The sequence below is a fragment of the Prionailurus viverrinus genome, unplaced genomic scaffold (assembly GCF_022837055.1).
Source record: "Prionailurus viverrinus isolate Anna unplaced genomic scaffold, UM_Priviv_1.0 scaffold_39, whole genome shotgun sequence".
NCBI lineage: Eukaryota > Metazoa > Chordata > Mammalia > Carnivora > Felidae > Prionailurus > Prionailurus viverrinus.
Genome location: NW_025927607.1, coordinates 1,397,741 through 1,420,885, shown reverse-complemented (window position 1 = coordinate 1,420,885; position 23,145 = coordinate 1,397,741). Strand labels below are relative to the sequence as shown.

The 23,145-nt window shown below is 47.8% G+C and overlaps 1 protein-coding gene across 3 annotated transcripts; it reads right to left on the bottom strand.

Moving 5' to 3' along the window:
* Positions 1 to 8,744: 8,744 nt before the first annotated feature.
* COPS8 (COP9 signalosome subunit 8) lies at positions 8,745 to 22,601 on the bottom strand. Of its 3 annotated transcripts, none has more exons than XM_047846583.1 (8): positions 22,403 to 22,601; positions 21,286 to 21,356; positions 19,911 to 19,959; positions 18,570 to 18,702; positions 13,946 to 14,053; positions 11,897 to 11,959; positions 10,668 to 10,715; positions 8,745 to 9,720 (listed from the first exon to the last, which is right to left on the bottom strand). In XM_047846583.1, exons 1-8 carry the CDS (start codon positions 22,478 to 22,480, stop codon positions 9,641 to 9,643), a joined length of 630 nt encoding a protein of 209 aa, XP_047702539.1. In that variant the 5' UTR covers positions 22,481 to 22,601; the 3' UTR covers positions 8,745 to 9,640. The 3 variants fall into 3 exon arrangements, with proteins under 3 accessions (XP_047702539.1, XP_047702542.1, XP_047702540.1); XM_047846586.1 differs by lacking the exon at positions 22,403 to 22,601 and adding an exon at positions 22,183 to 22,384; XM_047846584.1 differs by lacking the exon at positions 22,403 to 22,601 and adding an exon at positions 22,128 to 22,151.
* Positions 22,602 to 23,145: the final 544 nt, after the last annotated feature.

Here is a 23,145-nt window from a genome sequence, read left to right as displayed (position 1 = left end):
GGGCCCATTGTGCCGGCACTGGGGTGACTGAAGAGAGCCTGGCTGACATCCGAAAGAAAAAGTATCTCGCCCCCTTGGGAGTAGGGATTATCCTCTCTATTGGGCGCTCCCTGGTGGGCATTAACGTGAAACCCAGAGATGTGTTTGCTCTGTGTCCACGCCCTTAAAGCCAGCTGTGCATCTTCTAGACTTCTTCGTCTCCAATTTTCCAATCTGGTTCCTTTCAGGCCCCAGACCAACCAGCCTAGCCATTTGTCGCTGTCGTAAAGTCTATACTGCAGGCTCCTTCTTCCTTCAGAGCGCCTGGCCAAATGCACTTCTCAGAAATCTGCCCACTGGGAGAATCTCCCCTCACTGCCATCCTGTATGATTGCCGCTAAGTGGTCTGAAATGTGGCAGTTGTGTAGTTTGGGCTCGCATCGACACAGCAAGGTGACCCATTTGTGAGCCAGCCTTGGGCTTTTGTCTCCTCCATCGGCTGGTCAAAGGAAACCTCGCGTGAAACTATGGGCACGAGTTGAGGGGGAGGTGCGGATGCAATCGAGGAGCTACGTAAGTCTGGGTCACCCTTTTCATTTCCCTGTACCCCTTGGACCTGCCTGGACCCGATACCAAATTTGCCATTTTCACTGGGCAACGAATTCCTGCTGTGCCCACGAATCTCCTACCCTGACGTTACCGAGCTGTAGACTATCTGTTGAGGTTGTCATTTTGGTCATTATGTTTTTCTTTTTGAGAGATTCTAGTGCTTTCGCACGTATGCCCGGTACTGTCTTTGCGTCTCTCGGTCATCCTTCGTTCTTTCAATACCTTGATTTCCTTAAATATATTTCTCTAATAACATTAGGGAAATTCAAATTGTCTGATGAAATAATCCTATCCCAACATAGCGAACGTAGCTTCACATGTAACACATTTAATATTTTATAAGTTAGATACCTAATGCCTTTGAGGGTTTAGTCCCCTAGTTCTTAGTTCTTGTTCATAACAGCCTATCTTCCGTGTGAGTTTTCGTCTTTGATCGTGCATCTTTCTTGGGACCTTGATGGTGGCAATGCATTCAGGCTTTAGGGTAAATTCGTTCCCGCAGATACTTGCTTTTCCTTCCGCCCAGCTTCTGGGAGGAACTGCTGAGTGCCCTGAAGATAGGCTTGTGCTCTTACACCCCTAGTCTCTCACTCCTGTGATAGGATTTCTCTCTAGTCTCTCTTGGAGGCTGTTGGCTTTAAGGTGTCCTGCTTCTTGTGTGTTTTCTGATCTCCCTCCCCTCACCTAACATTAGGTTCTGTCGCTTGCTTCCTTCCCATCAGCGGTACAAAATAACTCAGCTTCTAGGCCGTGGAGGTTGGGGATGCCCCCGGCAGGAGAAGACTAGTTGTTTCTGGCCTTTGGCAATGTCCCTTATTCTTCTGCCTGCTCATCAATATATCACAAAATAATTTTAGTGCTCTAAACAGCATCTTAGTTGGTCTAGACTCAGACGTTTTCTCCATTTAGCTAAGTATATTGGCAGCAATCACCCTGGATTTTAACATTGACTTAAATAAATAAAAATAGAAATATTTATTTTTTTAAATGCATATTTATTATGAATTATAAATATATATTTATTTTTATAAAAATAAAAATGTTTATTTTTGAGAGAGCATGAGTGGGGGAGGGGCAGAAGAGAGAGGGGTCAGAGGATGTGAAGTGGGCTCTGCACTGACAGCATGGAGCCTGATGTGGGGCTTGAACTCATGAACCATGAAATCATGACCTGAAGTCACGAACTCATGAGACCATGAGCTGAAGTCAGATGCTCAATCGACTGAGCCACCAAAGTGTCCCTAACATGCACCCGTAACTTAAAGTCTACATTCAATCTGTATCTTTCTTCCTTTTTGAACACTTCAATGACTGCAGATTAACATACTAGGCAATAAGAGTTCATAAGATTGGAGGCATTTTGTCTTTAGGTGGCTCTAGTTTAATAATTCCCGATTAGAGGCAGGGAGAATCAGGATGGTCAGGAGACTTTTCAAGAATCACTAATACACACATAGTTAGTCGCGCACACAGATACATCTCCCAGTTCCCTCCATGGAGACATCACAGAGCAAGGACACCCCAGCAGCGGAGAGCATGCCCAGCCCTCATTACTGCTTCTAGAAGCATTTTCCTCTAAAAGGAAGTAGGGGCTTCTGCTGCCATGTGCCTGACACAAAACACTGAAGAGAGCACATCACTTCTAAGGTGTTCAGGTCAAACGTGTATATCCTGCACCTAATAATGAAGAAGCATCAGACAAACCCCAAATGAAGGATAGTTAAAGACATAACTGGCCTGCCCTCTTCAGGAACATGCATTTCACAAAAGACAAAGAAAACTTGAAAAACTTATGTAATGAATGTATTGCATATATGAACAGCATGGAGGCAAAACAATTTTGAGAATTGGTGCCCTCATTGACGAAATCATCTAAAAGTAGCTTTAATATTTACTACCGACAAATACTTCTATATGCCTATATAAACGTTTATCTATATTTTATTTTCTAAGTAAGCTTATTTTCCGAAAACAAGGACGTTGTCCTCCATAACCACAGTTAAAATCAACCAAATCAAGGAACTTGCTGTTGAAACAACATTATCTCATAGAAGAGTTGGGACATTTTCTATCAAGGGTCAGACAGGAAATATCGTAGCCTTTGCAGGACACTCTCCGTCACAACTACTCAGTTTTGCTTTGTGGTGTGAAAGCCGCCATAGACAATACACAAATACATGGGTGTGGCTGTGTTCCAAAAAAACTCTGTTTACCAAAACAGGCAGTAGCCTGGCCTCCGCCCACAGGCTGCAGTTTGCCAATGTCTGATGTAATCTGCAGCATTTATTCAGATCTCCTCAATTCCCAATTGTGCTTTATAATCTACTTTTATTAGTTACAGCACTGAACCGAATTGCTGTGTCTCTTTAGTCTCCCTTGATCTGAGACATTTCTTTCATCAGCCACAAACCAAAAAAAAAAAAAAAGCCACACCTGTGAAGCGCAATTTAAAACGCCGGGAATGGGGACTCCTCCTCGGACAGTGAAACATATTTTCTACATATTTTGTTCGATCCTAGAACACACGAGATAGTTTCAGAGTTGCTAACCTTTCTTTTCTGCAAAAAAAAAAAAAAAAAAAAAAAAAAAGAAACCCAGTAACTGGAGTTCAGTATATGTTTAAAGTTACTTTTGTCTTTAACCTTAGGGACTATACAGTCTAAACAGGATTGTGCAAAACTTCCTTCAGTTCACATCCCTTACCTTCAGGGAGGTTATGTAATATATTTAAAATAAATCAATTTATGGGGCGCCTGGGTGGCTCAGTTGGTTGAGCGACCGACTTCGGCTAGGTCGTGATCTCACAGTTTGTGAGTTCGAGCCCCGTGTCGGGCACTGTGCTGACAGCTAGGAGCCTGGAGCCTCCTTCGGATTCTGTGTCTCCTTCTCTCTCTCTGCCCCTCCCCCACTCATGCTCTGTCTCTGTCTCAGAAATAAACATTAAAAAATAAAATAAAATAAAATAAATCAATTTAGGGGCACCTGGGTGGCTCAGTCGGTTAAGCATCCAACTTCGGCTCAGGTCATGATATCACAGTCCGTGAGTTCGAGCCCCGCGTCGGGCTCTGTGCTGACAGCTCAGAGCCTGGACCCTGTTTCGGATTCTGTGTCTCCCTCTCTCTGACCCTCCCCTGCTCATGCTCTGTCTCTCTCGGTCTCAAAAATAAATAAAAACATTAAAAAAATTTTTTTAAATAAATCAATTTGGTTCATTCCCCTTTCCCCAGATGGTGTATTTTATTTCTCCTTCCAGTACGTGAAACATGAACATAATCCAGGAAGTCAGAACCGCACGAAATGGAAATGTCATCTCCTCCCCCCACCCCCCCCCCCCACTGTTTCTTTCTTTTCCACCTGGTTCCCTCCTGTTCCCTATTATTTTGATTTTCTTTTCTCTGCTTTTTCCCCACTGGTGAGCAAATACATGTATATTTTCTTTTCTCTTAAACAAAAAATAGCAGACTCCAGGCATTTGTAGGCACCTTTGCTTTTCCTGCCTTCACAAGGTCTCCTGGAGATCGCTCTATGTCACTCTTCATTATAGACGCATAGGAATTGCTTACGTGGATGTGCTATCGTTATTCAGCCATTACCTTGTGTAGAGGCATTTGGGTTATTCCTAGGACTTGCCAATCGGGAATGATGCAATAAACAACCTTGCATATCCATACTTCTGCTGCTGTGGGGTTGAACTACATGTGCATACGGACTTCTTAGGTAGTACCCTACTCCCCTCTACAGGGGTCCTTCCAACCTGCACTCTCACCAACAAACCCTAAGAGCATCCGATTCCTGAGTTTGGCGGCAGAATGCGTTGTTACACTCTCGAGGTTCTGCGGCTCGAATGGGTCACAAATGCAAACTCAGTGTTATTTTACGTTTCCATTTCCATTTCTCTTATCAATCGGGTCGAACATTGTTTCATGTTTAAGAGCCACTTTGGAAGTGTTTGCGAATTGCCTGTTCATGTCTTTTGTCCTTTTCCTTTTTTTCCTACTGGTTTTGGTTTTTCATCCCCTCAATTTTTAAGAACTCTTTATATATGAGGAAATATATCTTTTGTCATTTTTTTTTCTATTGATTTTGGTTTTCGATCCCCTCAGTTTTTAAGAACTCTTTATGTGGGAAGAGTATTACCAGCCTTTTCTGTTGCGAATATTTTGTCAGTTGGCAGGTGTCTTTTTGAAAATTTTTAATTGAGGTACAGTTGACATGCAAGGTTCTATTAGTCTCAGGGGTACAACCTGACAGTTCTTGTACTCAGGGCTCATCATGATGAGCGTGGCCCCATCTGTCCCCACATGTTGTCACCATACTGCCAACTCTGCTCCCCGTGCTCTACTCTGCATCTCCAGGACTTATTAATAACTGCAAGTTTGTGCTTCGTCACCCCTTCAGCCCTTCCACACCCCCCATCCCCACACCCCTCCCTTCCGGCAACCCCCAGTTTGTTCTCTCTATTCACGTCTGGTTTCTGTTTCTGTTCAGATGTCTTTGTACTTTGCAACATCTTTAAGTAGTCGAATTGATCACTCTTCTAACGAGTCAGAATTTAGAGACACCAAAACCCTTCCTTCACCCCGGTCACAAAGGAAGTCCCCTGTTTTTCCTCCAGTGCTGGCACGGGGGTCATTCTTTTACATTAAGATCTCTGATCTATCTGGATTTTATTCTAATGGATTTATTTTTCCAAGTGGCTAGCCAATTTTCCCAGAGCCATTTATTAAAAAGTCCACCTTGGGCGCCCGGGGGGGCTCAGTCGGTTAAGCACCTGACTTCAGCTCAGGTCATGATCTCAAGGTTCATGAGTTCGAGCCCCTTGTCGGTTCTCTTGTCAGTGCAGAGCCTCCTTCGGATCCTGTCACCCTCTCTCTGCCCCTCCCCTGCTCTTGTGCGCATGTGCACGTGCGTGCTCTCTCAAAAACAAATAAAAATATTTTTAAGAAGTCCACCTTTACGCCAGTGATCTGACATGCCATCCTTACCATATGGTACATTTCTGCATTTATTTGGTCTAGTTCTCACCTAATTTATTCCGCTGGGCTACATACTATTCATGCTCTACTGTTGTGCGGTTTTAGTAAGAAGTTTTAGATTACGTTTTATTTTTTAATATTTTTAAAGTTTATTTTGAGAGAGTGAGTGCATGCACACGAGCAGGGGAGGGGCAGAGAGAGGGAGGGAGGGAGAGAGAATCCCGAGCAGGCTTCGTGCTGTGAGCAGAGCCCGATGTGGGGCTCGATCTCACCAACTGGGAGATCATGACCTGAGCTGAAATCAAGAGACACTTAACCAACGGAGCCACCCAGGTGCGCCTAGATTATGTTTTAATGTCTTGGTAGGGCTAGTGATTCTCAGTTGCCAACTTTTGATTACATGGCATTTTAGATTTAGATAATGGAGTTAGAATTATACATTCCTGTTGCCTACGAGACTGATCCCCATAGTGGTTAAGAACAATGGTCCCCAAAGGTGTGCATATCCTACTCCCTGACACCCGTGACTATGTTAGGTCACATGAAAGGGGAATTAAGAGAGAGCCCTCTCCAATGCCCAAACCCCTGGGTTGGAGGCCCCCTAGTAGGGGACTCTGCCCCGACCAGCAAATGCCCACAGAAGGCGGTTCCCTGCTCGCTCAGAGCTGAGCCCCTCCAGCCTCATTTCTTCGGGAACTCTGTGATGCCCTTGGGCAGGTTTCTTCACACGCAGACATCTGTCCATAGTTCTTGGCACAACCGGAGTCCGCGTCCCAGCATGCCAGCGCGGGGCAGAAATCTGTACTCGTTGCTGTCTCTACCAACCCTCCCTTTTCAGGTCATTTATTTCGTAAGTAAACTCACTTTTTGGTCCTGTTAAATCCCCCACGTTCTAGATCTGGCTGATTGCTTCTTGGTGGGGCGTTTAACTTGTTCATCTAATATCCACATTTCATGGAAAGGGGCAGTTGAGTCTACAACTGTGATTAGATTCCCGTTCGTTCTGGGGAGGGGAGTTTGTTTTGGCAGAAACATGGCAAACCATGAAGTCATGGTCGATGCTGTACCACGACACCCCGGCAGGCTCCTGGTGCCCGCTGGCGATGTTAAGAAAGGATGGATTGAGGTACCTTCAAGTTACACGCAGACAGACCCCTTCCCTCCACCCAGGAAACAGTGGCGGGGGTTGGGGGTGGGGGTAGAACTAGGAAGAGAGAAACAAGGGAGGAGGAACCAGCAACCTACGTATGCCATTGCAGACTGGTCACAATGGGGTCTCTGGGCTCTTTCTTCCGGAGCCAGGCATAGACGGTACCCTGAAGCTGTCCTCCCAAGACACGGAGGGCAGTGGTACTCACTGGATCTGTTTTAACCCATCTGTTGCAGGGGTGCTGTGGAGGCTAACTCCCCCTCACCCAGGTTTGCGTTGTTGACTGCTGCGGCACTGTCCGGGGAGTCCCAGAGCAACAGAGGTAGATACATTCGTGGATGTAAACAAGGTGCTGTCAGGCCACACCTGCACGCAGCTGGCGGTCTTGGCAGTAGCCAGAGCACAGAGACGGGCGGATGCACGTGGGGCCTTATTTTATGCCCAGTCTCATATTCTCGGCCCCGTGGTCTCAGCAGCCAATGACACTGCTTTCCTAGATCCTTTAAGAAAAGGACTGCAAAGCACTGGTTTTCGAATTCTGTCTCCACTTACTAGGTGGAATCCTTCTATAAAGAATTTTCCATCATCATGCGTTTGATTATTTCGGTGGTTCCATTTTGTTACTTTGGATATCACTAGAGCATCACTTCATTATTCTGAAGACTCATAAATAAATACGGGAGAGGCTGAATCAGGCACTTGTCCTGACTTTATTGTACCATGATGAGGTCATCTTAGTACTAGAATTATGAACTTGGGATTAAAAATATAAAACACATAAGCAAATTTTTCATGCTCAATTTGTCTCATGTTCAGCTGGTCTCATGTTCAAACTTAAAAAAACCGCATTAGACTCCGAAAACATTCCTGAACCTGGGACATCCTGTCCTGGGGACCAACTCGTACAATTACTGCCCCAGACTAGCACCTACTTTGAAAATAAGTTCTGCTTCTGCTTAGTTGAGAATGGAGTTCGGAGACCACTCTCTCAGCCTTACTGGTTCTCGCTGGTGCTCGGCTATGATTATTCCAGGCCTTTTTAGTTGGACAGAGTCAGGAACTGTTTCTTCTTTAGAAAGAAACATCATTTAAGGTTTCTTACTGAAATTTAAGATTACTGGGTTCTCACAAGATTATCTAATTTCTAAGTTTTCTTCCCCTGAAATCTACTTTTAATAATGGTGAAAACATCAAGATAGTTTTCTGAAAACTATGAAACCATGAAACCATAAAACCATACTCAGTAGCCTGAGGGCTCTGTGTCCTTAGTGCAGGGGCCATGACAACCAGACTCAAAACACTGTGATTGAGTCACTTGAAATAATCACTGTTGTGCTACATGAAGTCCACAGACGTCCTCTTCCCCTTCAGGGAATCAGCTTCACTAGTTTTTGGTTTAACCTTCGATTGTTTTTTCGAAACGTTAAGTACGGACGTATGCACGCTTGTGTCCACTGGCCCTTTCTCACCCTCAAGGCAACAGTAGAAAGTCCTCCTCCTTTCCAAGGGGCCATTCTGGAGAGGACCGTGTTTCAGCACACGGAGGTCTTCCCTCGGTCGTTGACGCTTCGAGAACTGCACGGCACCGCCCTGCACACCCCTGTTTACTCGGCGAGTCCCCACCGGTGAACACTCGGTTGACTCCAGTCCGTTAAGAATAAGGCCCGCGGAGACAACGTGCACTCAATACCGGCAAATTCAAAAACGGGAGTCATCGCTGTCCAGCTATCGACCCTCCTGCTTCTTGAATTTCCACTTCCGCAAATGTAAGACAAGGCGGTTTTTAACATGACTTCTACATCTGAGTTAAATAAAACGTTAATTTGAAACGTATTTCCATAAATGTTAACAGTAACTGAAAAATGGGTTTAAAGCGGGTGAAAACGTGAATGACGTGCCCACTACCATATAGGTCATTTGTATTTAACGAAGAAATTCCTATCTCGAGAGCCAGTGACAAACCAGAACGTATCCATAGAAAGACCAGGATGGGGAAATTTCCAGAAACGATCTCAGGTGACACAGCTGAATTCAATTAAATATTTATTGAACAAATGCAGAATAAATGAAGGGGGGGGGGGTGTTAGCCTGAAGACACACGAAACACCTCCAAACAGTCAGAGGCCATCGCACAAAAACTGAGAGACTCGTTCAGTATTTCTCCAAAAGGCGGAACTCGAAGCGAAGGACGGGTGCAAGCAACCGTGGCTGCAGGGTGCTGGCGGCACAAAGTGGATCGCTCGTCGTGAGAACGTCTTTGCCAGGACAATGCCTCTCGCCCTACGCTCCCCTTCCTGAGAAAGGACTACGACGGCTCGCGCTCCTGAAGGTCTCCGATAGTCGCGTTTTCACGGCGAGCCCTCACAGCACGGGCAGCGGGTGTGCTGACACCCCCAGGAGCTCACGCTCTGCTGGCTGAGGACACGGCCTTTCCTCCTCCGCCACGCGTCAGCACTCGGGGTGTGGTCCTCGGGGCTGGGGAGAAGGGGAGCACGACCTCTGACGGGGGGGCTCGGGACCCCCGGCCGCTCCTCAGCTCCCACGCGCGTCGCTGTTAAATGTCAACCCTCGCTGCGGACGGGGCTGTGCCGCGTGCCGCGCAGGGACAAACGGCTGACAGGCGCCGTCCCATGGGAAGCCGGGCGGCCGGGTTTCAGGAGTCACCAGGAAATATAAACTGCGTAATACTGACGGGCCCCATCCAAATTGTCAAATGTTACAAAACAAGAATCGTTTCAACAACTATTCAGCATAATGTTTAAGGACAAAATATATAATATATACTTTATATATGTATTTTATCACATACTCCGCAAGGAATGCCGAGGTGCTAATCCAGCCAATAGGTTGAAAATAAAAATTTTACTTTTCTCTATTTGTCAGTATACAGGATTCTGGAGGTGGATCTTGAACTCAGAATGACATATCAGTTTTCGAGGAAAGCCACGTAGTCGGTCAGTCTGGCTAACTGCTGCTCGTTGGGGATGGGCGGGACTGGGGCGGGCTCTGCGCATGCGAAGGAGAAAGAGAGAGAGACAGACGGTCAGACACCCGAGGAACAGTGCCTTGGCCCCACCACCCACGGCTCCAACGGAAACTTTATTACTGATTTCGGACATTTTTGAAAAATAAGCCAAGAAGTCTCAAGTCTCAGGAGTGGTTCTCCTAAACTGGGAGTAAAGGCACGTGTGGCTTTGTTGAACTTCCCGTGTTAACATGCAACATCTCTCTTTTTCTTTATAAAATTGTTTAACGTTTATTATTGAGAGACAGAGAGACACGGAGTGTGAGCAGGGGAGGGGCAGAGAGAGGGGGAGACACAGAATCCAAAGCAGGCTCCAGGCTCCGAACTGTCAGCACAGAGCCCGACGTGGGGCTCAAACTCACAAACCGTGAGACCATGACCCGAGCCGAAGTCGGTCGCCCAACTGACTGAGCCACCCAGGTGCCCCACCACATCTCTCTTAAGACAACACAGCTCTTCTTGGAAAGACACCCGCCCATGTGACACAAAGTCTGGTGAATAATTACCAAGGGCTCACTGTGTGCCAGGCACTGCTCTAGAATATTCGGTTGTCAGTGAACAAAAAAGCCCCACAAAGAACCCCATTGTCAAGGAGTTTAGTGCCAGCTTTTAAGTTAGCGCACGCCAGCCTAGGGATGCCGTCCGAGTAAGCGCTCGGGAGGAGCTCTACCACGGCTTCCCTACGCGACATCAAGGAGGCGCTGTGGCCGGGTCAGGAGGTGCCACGGCCTCAACGTCAGCCACACAGGAGAACCCACCTGGTCTCGCTTGTAACCAAATATGTTATTATAAATAGCAAGTGCAGAATTTAATCTCTTCCTTTACAAGGTTAGAGCTAAGAAAAACAGATACACACGACAAAAAAGAAACAACGAAACATGTTTTAAATGAGCATAACATGTTTTAAATGAGCATAAAAGATACATACCTGATAGGGGAATAAACCGGTTGAAGGAAACATCCAGGGCCCCTGCAACTAAAAGTAACAACTGAATTTACACAAGTTGCCGGCAAGAACTTTCACACAGAACACGTCATTTTTTAATGCATGCGATGGCACTTATGGCCATTTAATTCTTCTCTAACAGAGTTAACAATTATGCTCTATTCGATCACACGAGTCTTTTTTATTATGGCGGTTTCTCCAGCATCTAGACTCGCTGGGACCATGTCTCACCACTTCCTGCACCTTCACGGGGCAGAACCCACCAAAGTTTGAGTAATTCTTTACGGTCAGGTCAACAATGTCTACACAACAGGAATTCAGAGCAGGTGGAAGGAACTTTGGGTTGAAGTAGAAGGCTGTATGGATGTGGGCATGAAGGCCGGCTCGAAAGGCATGGGAGAAAAGGCCAGTCCTGCTAAGCTCAAGAGAGACCTCCAAGCAGGAATGGCTCACTTCAGAAGAAGACTGCAGGACTGCAATTCAGATGGGGACGGACCGCGAGGCCAGGTCAAATAATTTAAGCCTTAGAAAGCCAAAGAGCTTAATTTCGTGAACACTGAAGCCACTGAAAGTCTTGTATCGGAGAAGAGTTTACATGTCTACAGTACAAGGAGAAAATATTTCTTAAATATTTTAAAATATTTTTTAAAAAAAGCAACAGTTTTGATATTAAGGATAAACACAGAAGTAGCCCATCCTGGGTCGCTTGGTCAGTTAAGCGTTCGACTTCGGCTCAGGTCATGATCTCACAGTTCACGAGTTCGAGGCCCGTGTCGGGCTCTGTGCTGATAACTTGGAGCGTGGAGCCTGCTTCCGATTCTGTGTCCCCCCCCTCTCTGCCCCTCCCCCACTTGTGCACTCTCTCTCCCTCAAAAATAAACATTAAAAAAAAATTAAAAGGAAAAGAAAGAAATGGCCCCATAAATAAAAGGATGGGAGATTAACGCTAGTAAAAATTAAGTTGTAATAAGGATTATAAAAAGCCCGTATAAAATAGTCTTTTATACAAGAAACACACGTTCAAAAATTCAGGTCAAACGAGGTATCTTTAAGATCCTTTCTACCACAAGTGTCTGTCGGTCTGTATCTGTACCGATCCCAGTCACTTTCACCTTGTCAGTCCAGAACTTTCCATACATTACCCAAACCCAGCGCCTAAGACCCTGGCACAGTTTCCTGAGCTGCACCCACGGATGAGGAGCCCCACCTACCTGGCTTTTTGGGCATAACCATCCTTGTGGTGGAGTCGGCTTGCCATCCTTGTTCTAATATACCTGAAAACACGTATTTAACACACAGATGAAGAAATGACCACGAAACCCCCATAATTTCACATTTAAGATCCACCATCTGTCCGTGACACTACTCGTATGGAAGGTGTGACCAGTGCAGTTTACCCCGTAATGTGTATTTCTACCAGAAAAGTGTGGCAGAGACAACAGTCTCCGGTCAGCTTATTTTTTAAATGTTTCTAAACCTGTATCCAGCCCCATTTTACTCTGCCAGACTGACACAACCCTTAACAGATGACCCGTCTTCCGTAAAGGGTGTGTTCCAAGCGTGAACCCGGTCAGCGTGACTAAAAGCAGACCTGAGGGGGACAGACAGGACGGCCTGCCATCCCTGCACCGACGATAACAAAGACGTTGCCAACGATGGAAACAACAGCTCACACGCGGTGCTGGCCAGAGGGCACTGCTCCACGGGGGTCACTGCAGGCAACCATCACATCACTCTACACAGGGGGACACAGGGCCACGCTTAACTGACGTGGAAAATGAAGTCTGAATTCCACCGACGCGTCCCAGCCCAGACGGTTAGCAGGGGGCCGGAAGGAGGGTACCCGGACTCACACTCAGGCAGTCACTTAAGATCTGGGCTCTGGGGTATGTATGTTCTTTATTATGTGATAAGCTACGGATCAATTTCAAGAAGTCGAAACAAACAAACGTTTGTGAGTAAGTAACGGTATGATTTGCCACAACAGCTCTCATCAACCTGCCTCCTATGAGACTCAAACTGTGGCGGGCTTTGGAAATTTAGGAACAAGCTGTGGACTCAACGGAGTTTCTGTTTGGGCCGGAGACGCAAAAATGTCGATCACGGGAAAACAACGCTACGGGCCGTGTGCAACATTCTACAGCGATCCACCGAGGGGAGGAGCTGGTCTGGGGATGACCTGGGGAATGAAAATGCAAAAGCATGTCTGGGGGCCGGAACGGAGGGGAGGTACCGGTGAGAGACAGCGAGGAGGGGTTTCCAAATGTGTGTTGGGAGGGCAATTAAAATTATTTTCGTAAAAAAATACATATATCAACATGTTGACTTTCAGAGGAAAAGAGATAATTTAAAGAAATTACAGAGTTTAAGCTCAGAATTACTAACATAATGCTACTCTCCTGGCATACTTAAGCAACTTTACTTTCTTACATCCCGTGAACGTTTCCCACTGCTCGAGAGAACTGATGTGATCTAGCGGATGCGGGGCTGTGTCGGGCGCCTTCCTCCTCACCCTCGGACAGCGTCTTCCAGTAACTCTGTTCCCACACCTCCCTTCCCCCCGCCCCTCCCAACGCTCAGCGCACAGTGGCTCCGAGCTTCCCTTCCCGGGCATCAGCCTGGGAGGACACATCGCCAGTTCACAGGCCCACCGTTAACTCAGGTTTTGATCGAACCTCTTAGAACTAAAAGCAGAAAACGTTCGGGGATCCAGCCCTGGGAACCAGGGTAAAAAGTGGCCACGGGAACATCCAAGAGGCCCCCAGCAAGAGCTAGAACGGCCACGTGCAAGGACGGCACGCCTCACCGACACCGCCAAATGCCCGCTTCCAACAACGGCAAAGTTGTCCTTCGCAGAGCTCTCGTTCTAAGGTGACACTAACTACCTCTGGCAAAAAGTGCTTTGAAAGTGAGCAGGAACACGAAATCTCTCATCCACACCCGGAAATCCAAGAAGCTCTGCGGACTAAAACGTTGTTTCTTTAACTCATCAGGTGGTGACAGCGGCCGCGCAAAATGGGTCCACACACAACCGCACGACCTCCCCTCATGGCCATGTGGACACTCACGCGGAGCCACTGCAGGGCTCCTGGGGGTGGGGCTCCAGGCCGCCTCCTGCCCAAGCCCCTGCTGTGGCTGTGGGACCGTGCGGGTTCCAGATCGCCTTCCCAGAGGACAAACACCACCTACATCTCAAAAGCATACCTGCCCTAGTAACTTACACTTTCGCTTTTGCTGAAAGTAACCAGCAAGCCCCATACCTTTCACGGCCTCTTCCACCGGGAGCCCCACAAAGGCTGCAAAGTCGTCGGCGATGATGGAGGTGTAGGCTTGAGAGACCAGGGCGAAGGCTCTTCTCCGTGTGGCATCTACGGCGGGGTGGAGGGCGACACAACACAGTGAACCAAGAGAACTGGCTTTTTTAGTAATTAAGTTACGTCACTGTCCTTGTCCAACTTTATCAGCAAGACTACATCAACCCAAAGGTTTCTACGCTTATAGATCCACGTGCCTGGCGTGTAAGACGCGCTCAGGTATTGCCGAATAAACAAATCATCTTCTTGTGCTTCCTCTTAGACAGCAAATCTCTCTCAGGGGACAATAAAAATGGCCCAGGAGGAAAAAGTTAATAAATAGAAGAACCAAACTCCAAGAAAACTTCATTTAAATATGTTTATGTACTCGGTATACAATTTTTTTGAACCTCTTTTAATCCCACTTAAAAACTTAAGACTGGAATGAATGGGGCAGAAATTATCTACTTCAGTAATTAGCTGTCCTTTCTTAGGAGGCTCTCTGTTACAGGATCACACCTAGGAATTTCAGACAAACCGTATAACTACAGCACTCTTCTGTTCAAAAGAAAACCACAGGCCCCAAACGCCAAGCCAACAAACCGGGACTTAATACCTGACACGGCTTCAATCTCCGCTAGAAATAATCCTAACCCGTAAATCAGGGATTTTCTGATGGGCGCGGGAGAGTTAATCTGCCACAGGGACCCTCTCCATCCCTGCTCTACCCTTAAGGGAAGATGGCCTGATGGAAACAATCCTTTTTCTTTTGCTAACACCTTCCCTGCCCCAAGTTCCTTCCTACCATTGTGTACGGAGCCCTCCGAGTCCCCTCTACTTGCTAGGTGGAATGTGGCTCGACACGGTCTGCTTAGAAATGCCAATTAGCTCTGCAGATTTGCTCAGTTGAAGTTTTGTCCTTTGACACTTCCTAACTTTCAAGTCCGCTCTAAACTCTTGACTTAATTTGGGCTCAGATCCTAGGGTCCAGTCCTGAATGGCTGAGCCTAACAGGGGGGCCGCCAACAATTCCAGCGACACCCCCCCCCCCCGCCGCCCCCCTGGAGGTGACGGGTGGGACCTCCCCAGGCTTCAATTCCCACATTCCATGTCTCAGAAATGAGGCAGAAAAGAGTGGACGGTTGCAGGTTAGGAGGTGCGGTCCGGCCAGCCTGGCTTCCACCCACGGCTGCCTCGGCGACGCAAGGGCTCCCCCACCTGGCAGTCAGCATGCGGACAAATACTCTGCGTGTTACTGTCCACATTCAACAGGCAGGGGCGTACGTTCCTCACGGCCCCACGACACAGCGACATCCTCTCCGTTCCTGGGACATCGCCCGACGACTGCACCAAGCTGCTCAGACACCCCCTTCCACTTTGCCCCCCGGCTCCCAGATGAGCCTCACACCTCTCTCGTCTCGGCCTTTGGGTTCACGCTGTCATGTGGTTTCCGCTCGGACTCCTAGGTCTGTTTACAAACTGCCTGCAGCGCTCGGGTTCACGGCCATCTCTGCTCTTCTCTAAATGCACAGCACTGCTCACCCCGCCCGTCCGCGCTCCCATCACCTCAATTATGCCCTAACTTCCTACAGGAGGAGGGCTGCCGTTCTTACTTTCCACCCGGCCCCCGGAGTGCCCGCCCTCTCTAAGGGTGCGCTAAGTACACGCCTGTTGACTCTACCACCGGACCCAGGCTTGGGCCCTGTTCTCTCGTACTTCTTAAAAACCGCCGACACCCATCGCGCTCCTCCACCTCCCACTGAGCCTGACATCCTCTCCGCTCCCCTGAGCCCGTGCGAGCTCCTCCGCCGGCACCTTCAGCCCGCTCCTTCCTTCCTCCTACCGGCCGGCTCTGCACCTGACCGCACGTCGGGCTTGAACCCGCGTCAGAGATGGGGGATCCTTCCCTACTGAAGGCCACAGGCACTCAATAAAAGAGAGCTGCCACAAGCAACAACAGAAAGGGAAATCCAAGTGTCCACCAGAAATTATACCCGCCTGGTAAACAAACAGACCATATTTTAAAAATATTAACTTCGGTTCAAGCCCCCTGGTCAGATGCTTAGAACTGAGTGGAGAAAGATGGGGAGGAGAACAAGAATGGTGTGGGAGAGAGCCGGAGAGGAGAGAAACTGAGGCAGGCCTGGCAAAGGGGAGGGCAGCACAGAGGGCGCGGGCTGGCAGAGGAAGCGAAAAGCCAGGCGGGGTCCCACAGGGTTGGTCAGAGGCCACACACCTCGGGCTGCTTTCACCCAGGGCCACTGGTCACCGTGCCACCCTTAAGACCTGGGAAATGTGTCGGCTCCTGTGGGCGGGCATTAGAACCACACGTGAGAAGGTGGAATATAAACGGAGCCAGCACCTAATGCCTGCGGCCGTTCAGCATGGGCGGAAGCCCTGGGGAGACGCTGACAGAGCGCTCATCCTGTCGTGTGGACGGCACCTACAAGTGTGCATTATCTACCCCCACCCGCCAACAGCTAGCGCTGGACACGGAGAGAGGCTGGGCTAGCAGTCCCACACTTTCTAATCCACCTCTGCCCTTCCATTCCGGGGGGGGGGGGGGGGCCTGGACACTACGGCCCAGGGGACCTGCACGGCCTGCTCGCAGATGGGTCACGGGTCCGGTGAATGCGTGTCCTCCGTGCCCTCCCGGCCTCGCTCTGGCAGAGCCACAGCTCCCGGGGGCAGCCCCTTTCCTGTGGCTCCAGGAGTGTGGGTCCCTCGCTCTCTCCCTCTGGGCCCCGTGGAGGAAGGGCCCACAGGGAGCCCCTGGGTGCTTCACCGGCCGCTGGTTGCCATTAAAAAACTAGAAGGCCAGCTCCTTCACTAGCCTGTCTTTAGTTAAATGCTTTTCAACCTTCTAAGACTGTGACTAACTCAGAACAGAAAAGGGAGAGATTGGAGAAAGTCACTGTTCTTAGAACAATCCAGAAAACAGAAAGCTTGTAACACATTAAAATGCAAAACATTAAATTTAGCAGTAATTCAAATCTGTGAAGAGACTTCCTTCACCAGGCTGCATTTTATGAAGGCAAATCCAGTACCATTCGTGAACCTGGGGATTTGTAAAATTCTTAGGATAGGTCCAAAAATATTGCGGTTGAACACAAGACTGCTTATCCGTGTTAAGTAAGTATACTTAGGTGTTTACACATATTAATTCACCTATGACCCCCCAAGGCAAGTACTATTTATGATCCTGCTTTACAAATGAGAAAAATAAGGTACTGAAGGGTCACTCGAGTGACGGCACCGAGACCTGAACTCCAGAACTAGGGCTGCGGACCCCAACCCCCCACCATGTTCTGCTACACAGCCTCGCAGGGGCCTGCCGGACGCCTTCAAGGCCTACTTAATGCAGTGGGCCGGGGGCAGAGGCGGCACCGGGAAGAAACACCGTACACCCACCGCAGGCACAGGGGGGACGTCTGCCTGATGCGACAGGACAGCCGAGCCCTGGTCCCGGCAAGGAACCCGCCGCAGACCGTGGGGACACGGCACGCGGCCTGGGCCCTCACACCGCGGCCCTAAGACTGAGCCAGATCCTCCGAGAAAGTCCACCGCCACACCGAGCCCTCCTCCGGACTCACACGAAGAAGCTGAGGCGGCTTCCCCGTGGGAGCATCCGAACCTGCCCCTGCTGTCCCTGGGAGACCTCGTACCGCACGCCTCCCTCCCACCTGCGGGCCCGCGGTCCTGCTCACTCCCTTCATATTTAAAGGAAGCGCCTCCTGTGCGATCCCTGACCTTGTTCTGTTTTACGCTGATGCGGCTTCGCCGTTCCAAGAGAAATCAGGTCCGTCTCAGAAGCAACCTTCACCTCCTGCTCCCCTGAGAAGGCGCTATCCCTTGACAGAGGGATGGGCAGTTAGTTATTCAAAACCCCTGCTCGCTGACCCCTCCAGAGAAGGCAGGCAGGGAGCGGAGGCAGGTGTTTACTACAGAAACCAGGTAACCGCATTAAGAGATCGCTGTGTGAATTTGTAAGACTGAACCAGCAAGACTGGGACAGACGGTCAGGTGTCCGGGGTGGGAGAACAGACAGGCAGGGTCCAGTTGCATCGTAGGATCAGTGCCATGTCACACGGACTTGTAATCTTTCAAAGCAATTGAAAACCATTTGAGCATCTATGTACTGAAGTGCTGAATTACAAACCCAGAAGCTGAAGACAAACCCTACCAAAGGCTGAGGTCGACAACCTCCAAAGCATCGTCTCCACTTTCAAACACCTGGGGTTTAAGACCTTAACCACCCCACAGCTTGGGCTTCTTAGAGTGTTCTAAGATTTCATTTTCGTCGCAAAAATCTTCCTACTGACAAGAGCACTTTCAATTTAGAATTAAAGAGACAGCGAGCGAATCCCTTGGCCGCCAATAGAATTTCAAGCAAGACCAAATGAAGACACGTGGTTACAGCAAATCCTTCCAAAAGAATTTTGAAAGCTGCCCCACTCACCTAGCAGAAAGTAACTTTTTTTTTCTTTTTAAATTAGATCTATTAAAAAAAAAAAAAAAAACTGACTGACTTCAACATTACAGCACTTAGAGAACAGGCCTAATTTAATTTTTAAGCACAAAGAAACACTACCTCTAAGTGCTTCCATGATCGGCTGGACTGTCTCAGACCACTGGTGTGCGTTGATGGTCGAATAGATCCCAGGGAAATCTCTCTGCCAGATTCTTTGTCCTACTGACCAAATTCCCCCAAGTTCAGAGTTCGCCTGCAATAAATATTACTGCCTTTGAGAATATTCAGTCTGCAGATTTACCAGCAACTGTATCTTAAAACATAATTCAATATTTCTTTTAAGAGGTATAATGACTTCTTCAGCCCAACCACCGTCAAAAAGGATTTTAAATGCTGTGGACAGTAAGGTAAAATCTATCTGTGTGGTTTGTACAAGTTTTTATTATAATAGAAAATTAAAACCTGAAATGATCTAAAAATAGTTCAGAACTAAGTCTGGTAATTAATTTTCTTACACATCATTTTCAAAAACATATTTGTTACCTCATATATACACATACATAATATACATGATAGAGCATATTAATATACGTGTGCATGTAAAATATATGTATGTATTTTTTGGATATAAGTATAACAAAATTGCTAATAATAAAGACTGCCAATCTAAGATGTCCTACACTGTAGCCTCTCCCAGGACAGAATTCTCACTAACATCACTGAAACTATGAGTGTCATTTACAATTACTTTAAGTCAATGAAGCTGGACAAACAATCCAATCTTACTTAATAGAATCTCTGGAGAAGAAAAAGAGGGTAGAAACACTAAAATGAATTTCTGCTGAATATCAATAATGAATAAAAGAATTCGGGTGAATTCTTGGTCACACTCTGTGACTATTTAAAAAACTCAATTCACATTTATGCTGGAAACAGTGAATCCCATGAAGTTAAAAATGTATTTCATTTCACTTTGGAAGAAACTTTTAAGAGGCGACTTCCTCTAATCTCCCATCGAAACTAAGAAATCTAAAACGCTAACTAGCAAAAGATTTCAATGCTGTGAAAATCATTTTTAGAATATTCTTGTCAACATCACCAATTTCAGAGAAATACCATCACGGGAAACTGCATAAATCAGTTACAAAAGGGGAAAAAAAAAAAATCCAAACCAAACCTTCATCTAAAATGTCTCAGCTGTTTGCCAGGCAAAGTGACACTTATAAGGTGTCTCAATAAATGTGATCAGAAGCTAAGTACAGGTTTCTATACCATCCAAGGGAAATTCAAATTTCTGATTAGACAACTTTGTAGATCTGTTCTTAAACTTTAATACCACTTTAGTAACTACTCCTGTGAACCACACAGGAAAGAAAACAGAAACCTTAAAAACTTTAAAAGGTTGCCATTTAAACGAATGTTACCACATTCAAATAGTAGCATATGCTAAAGAATACTTACCGATTTTATAGCAGGTGGTATCCTTTTCCAAAGATATCTTGCATTATTCCTAATTTACATCCCCCCAAGAAAGAACAAAAAGAATGATCTCAATAAATGTTCAATATTCTAGATCTCACTGCAAACACACAGAAATAGACTTAAAAGTACTCTGTATTAGATAGAATGAAATTGACTTTTATATAAATTTGTCCAGGGGAAGGAAGAGCAGCTTTCCAGGCAAAAGGAAATGAAATATTTTTACCAAAGTAACATTCTGCCATTTTCGGTGCATTTTTTATGAACGATCTGGGTCTCAAATTAAGGCAACATGCACCAAACACACGAACACTTAAGTAGATAAGGTATAGACACACAAAAATAAACAAGTATCTATACTTTCAAGGCTCTGGAACGTCCTGACAACGAACACGGTGCACAGTGCTCACCACGAGCCCTCCTCTCACCAGTGGGCACAGAGCCACCAACACTTCGAGGTGGTTTTTAAGAGTGTGGAAACCTGAACCACAACACACGTATGATGACAGGATTACAAAGCGAAACCGACAGTTACACAGTGTACGGGTCGGGTCATAGAAATCTCGGGTGAGTTTTCTAAGAGATACGAAACCAGCTTTAATAGAATTTAAAACAACACTTAAATAGAAATCATCAACGGCTCGTAGCACTAGAAGGGACTCCTTCTGTACGCTATGCTTTCCGACTTTTCTTCGATAAACATGAATTAAGAATAACGAAAAAAGGACACCTTTCAAGAAACCTCTTGGCTTTCTCAATCTTCCCTTTTGGTTTCTCTTGGTCTATGGGTGACGTGCAAAATGAAGTAAACAGAGATCTTAAGAAAGTTTAATTAAGGATGAAAAAGGACAACAGAATTAAAGGAATTTACAGACAGTGTAGTTTCTCATAACAAATTAGAATGTTTTTTAGAGAATATATGTATATTTTTTTTGACTTTTTTTTTTGAGACAGAGAGAGAGACAGAGCATGAGCCAGGGTGGAGCAGAGAGAGAGAGAGAGGGAGACAAGGAATCGGAAGTGGGCTCCAGGCTCCGAGCTGTCAGCACCGAGCCCGATGCGGGGCTCAAACCTATGAGTCATGAGACCATGACCTGAGCTGAAGTCAGACACACAATCGACTGAGCCACCCAGGTGCTGAGAATATACGCACTTGTAAAACAAGTATATTTTAAAACAACTCGGCCTAATCATAGTTTAAATCATGATTCATTATATGAAATATGTGTATTAAGTAATACAATTAAAGACAAAGCTCCTTGCGCCTTATATTTTAATGATGCTTCTTCAACGCAAGAATAATTTCTGTAACTCCTGGGGACGTGGCTGCTCTTAGCTTCAGGTAGAAGGTACTTACATGTCATTATGGAGCAGATATAAAGCCAAGAGCTGACCATACACTGGGGGTGTAGCAATTCCTCCAGGAGCCTAAAAGGCCAAAAATGGAAAACCTTATTTACACTTACACTTAAAAAAAAAAAGTATTTTATTAACAGGAACCTAAAAAGTAAGCCTATTTTTTGATACTTAGTACTACAGACGTAGAAAGAGCTTTAGAGAAGGTACAGAGCACTAAAAACCACAGTGTTAGGTTTAGATCTGCCATCAGCTGTGATTTATCTCCTTCTGAGCCAGTGTGTTTGAAACGGGATCCCTTTCCCAGTTCTCAAATTCTTATATGGTGTTACTCTTAAAAGAAACAAACGTTTCCAATTCCAAGAGAACCCTAAAGCACTAGGATTCCACCACCCATTGTATCAAACACGTTGAACGGCTACGTGATGAGTAATAACAACAAAAAAAATCACAGCTGAGCTACAAAGACATTTCTCTCTGCCTTCAAATTTAATGCATTCAGCAAACACATATTAAGTGTCTACTAGTGAGCTGCTGCTTCTGGCTGTTGTATCCTTTGGTTAGTTAACTTTTTATTCTAATGTGATACATGCTTTTTCAGTGACGGGGGGGGGGGGGGCTCAATGAACTTTAACATCTGCATGACCGAACTTCCAACAATCCTACTGAAGGCAGAACAGTCAACTTAGGTAATAATGTTATGAGACTAAGGGCTTTCTGAGTTAATAAAAAGGTTACTTCTTCTTTGGTCTGTGTACGCTTGCTCACAAATGTCTTTAATGAAATCCACACTCCCTCGCCTCCCACCACCCGGGGAGGAAAGCTGCCTGGTCCCGTTCACACAAGAAGCATCCTGAAGGATGTCAGGAGCGAAGATGCACAGGGTTCACGGGCTCACTAGCTGAAGACGAACCACCACAAGCTCCGGGCGCGTTCGGGGAGACGGGGACCCGTTCGGGGAGACGCAGCCTTCGGAGCAGGCCCCGGCGTCCCGAGCTCCCCACGCGCGGCTCCCACGCCCGCCGCGAGCCCCGCGGGCCCCGTTACCCTGGAGACCGGCACCGCCCCGGGGCCGCGGAACACCCCGCGGCTTCTCCCAGCGCGACGCGACCGGCTACCTCGAGCTCCTGGTTCTCGCACTGATCCAGCAACTTTTTGAAACTAAAGGCACTGTCCGCCATCACCGCCACTGGCATCTTCCCGGCAGGTCCCGCCGCGGCACCTTCCCGAAAGCAGACCCCAGACAGTCCCTCGGGCCGTCGCGCCCGCGATGACGTACCGAGCCGCCGACGCCGCCGAGCGCCCAGGCGCAGGTGCGCCGTCGGTTCCGGCGCGTCGTCGGCCGCCGCAGCGGCGGGGCAGGCTCGCCGCCGCTCTGGCCGGCGCTCTCGCTGCTCTGGAGGACCGGCCCGGCGAAGCCGCTTCCCGAGCGCGCGGCCAGACCGGGAAGGGAGGGGTGCGCGCAGGTTCAGGGACCGCTCGGCGTCTCCGCGGGGCGGCCTGACGCGCATGCGTACTTCGAGGCGCCAGCCGCGCCTGGGGATTCCGGGCAGGAAGGCCGATCGGGCGGCCCCTCCGGGTGCGGGGGGTGCTCGGCTGCGGGGCTCTCGCCCCTCCTGCACCCCCAGACTCGCGTGCGCTGAAACCGGTCGGGTGTGGGCTTCTGCCCAGGACCCGGCGTGGCTGGGCCGCTCACCGGGCGTGGAGGTCTGGCCCCGGAGGTCCGGCCCCAGACCGCCGCCGCCGCCGCCTCGGGTGTCCTCCTGTGTCCCTCGCCAGCGGACGCGCTCGTGTGCAGTGTTCATTGGCCTACACGTCCTGGTGCCCTTCGCGAGACCACCTCGGAAGAGGCTCGCGTTGG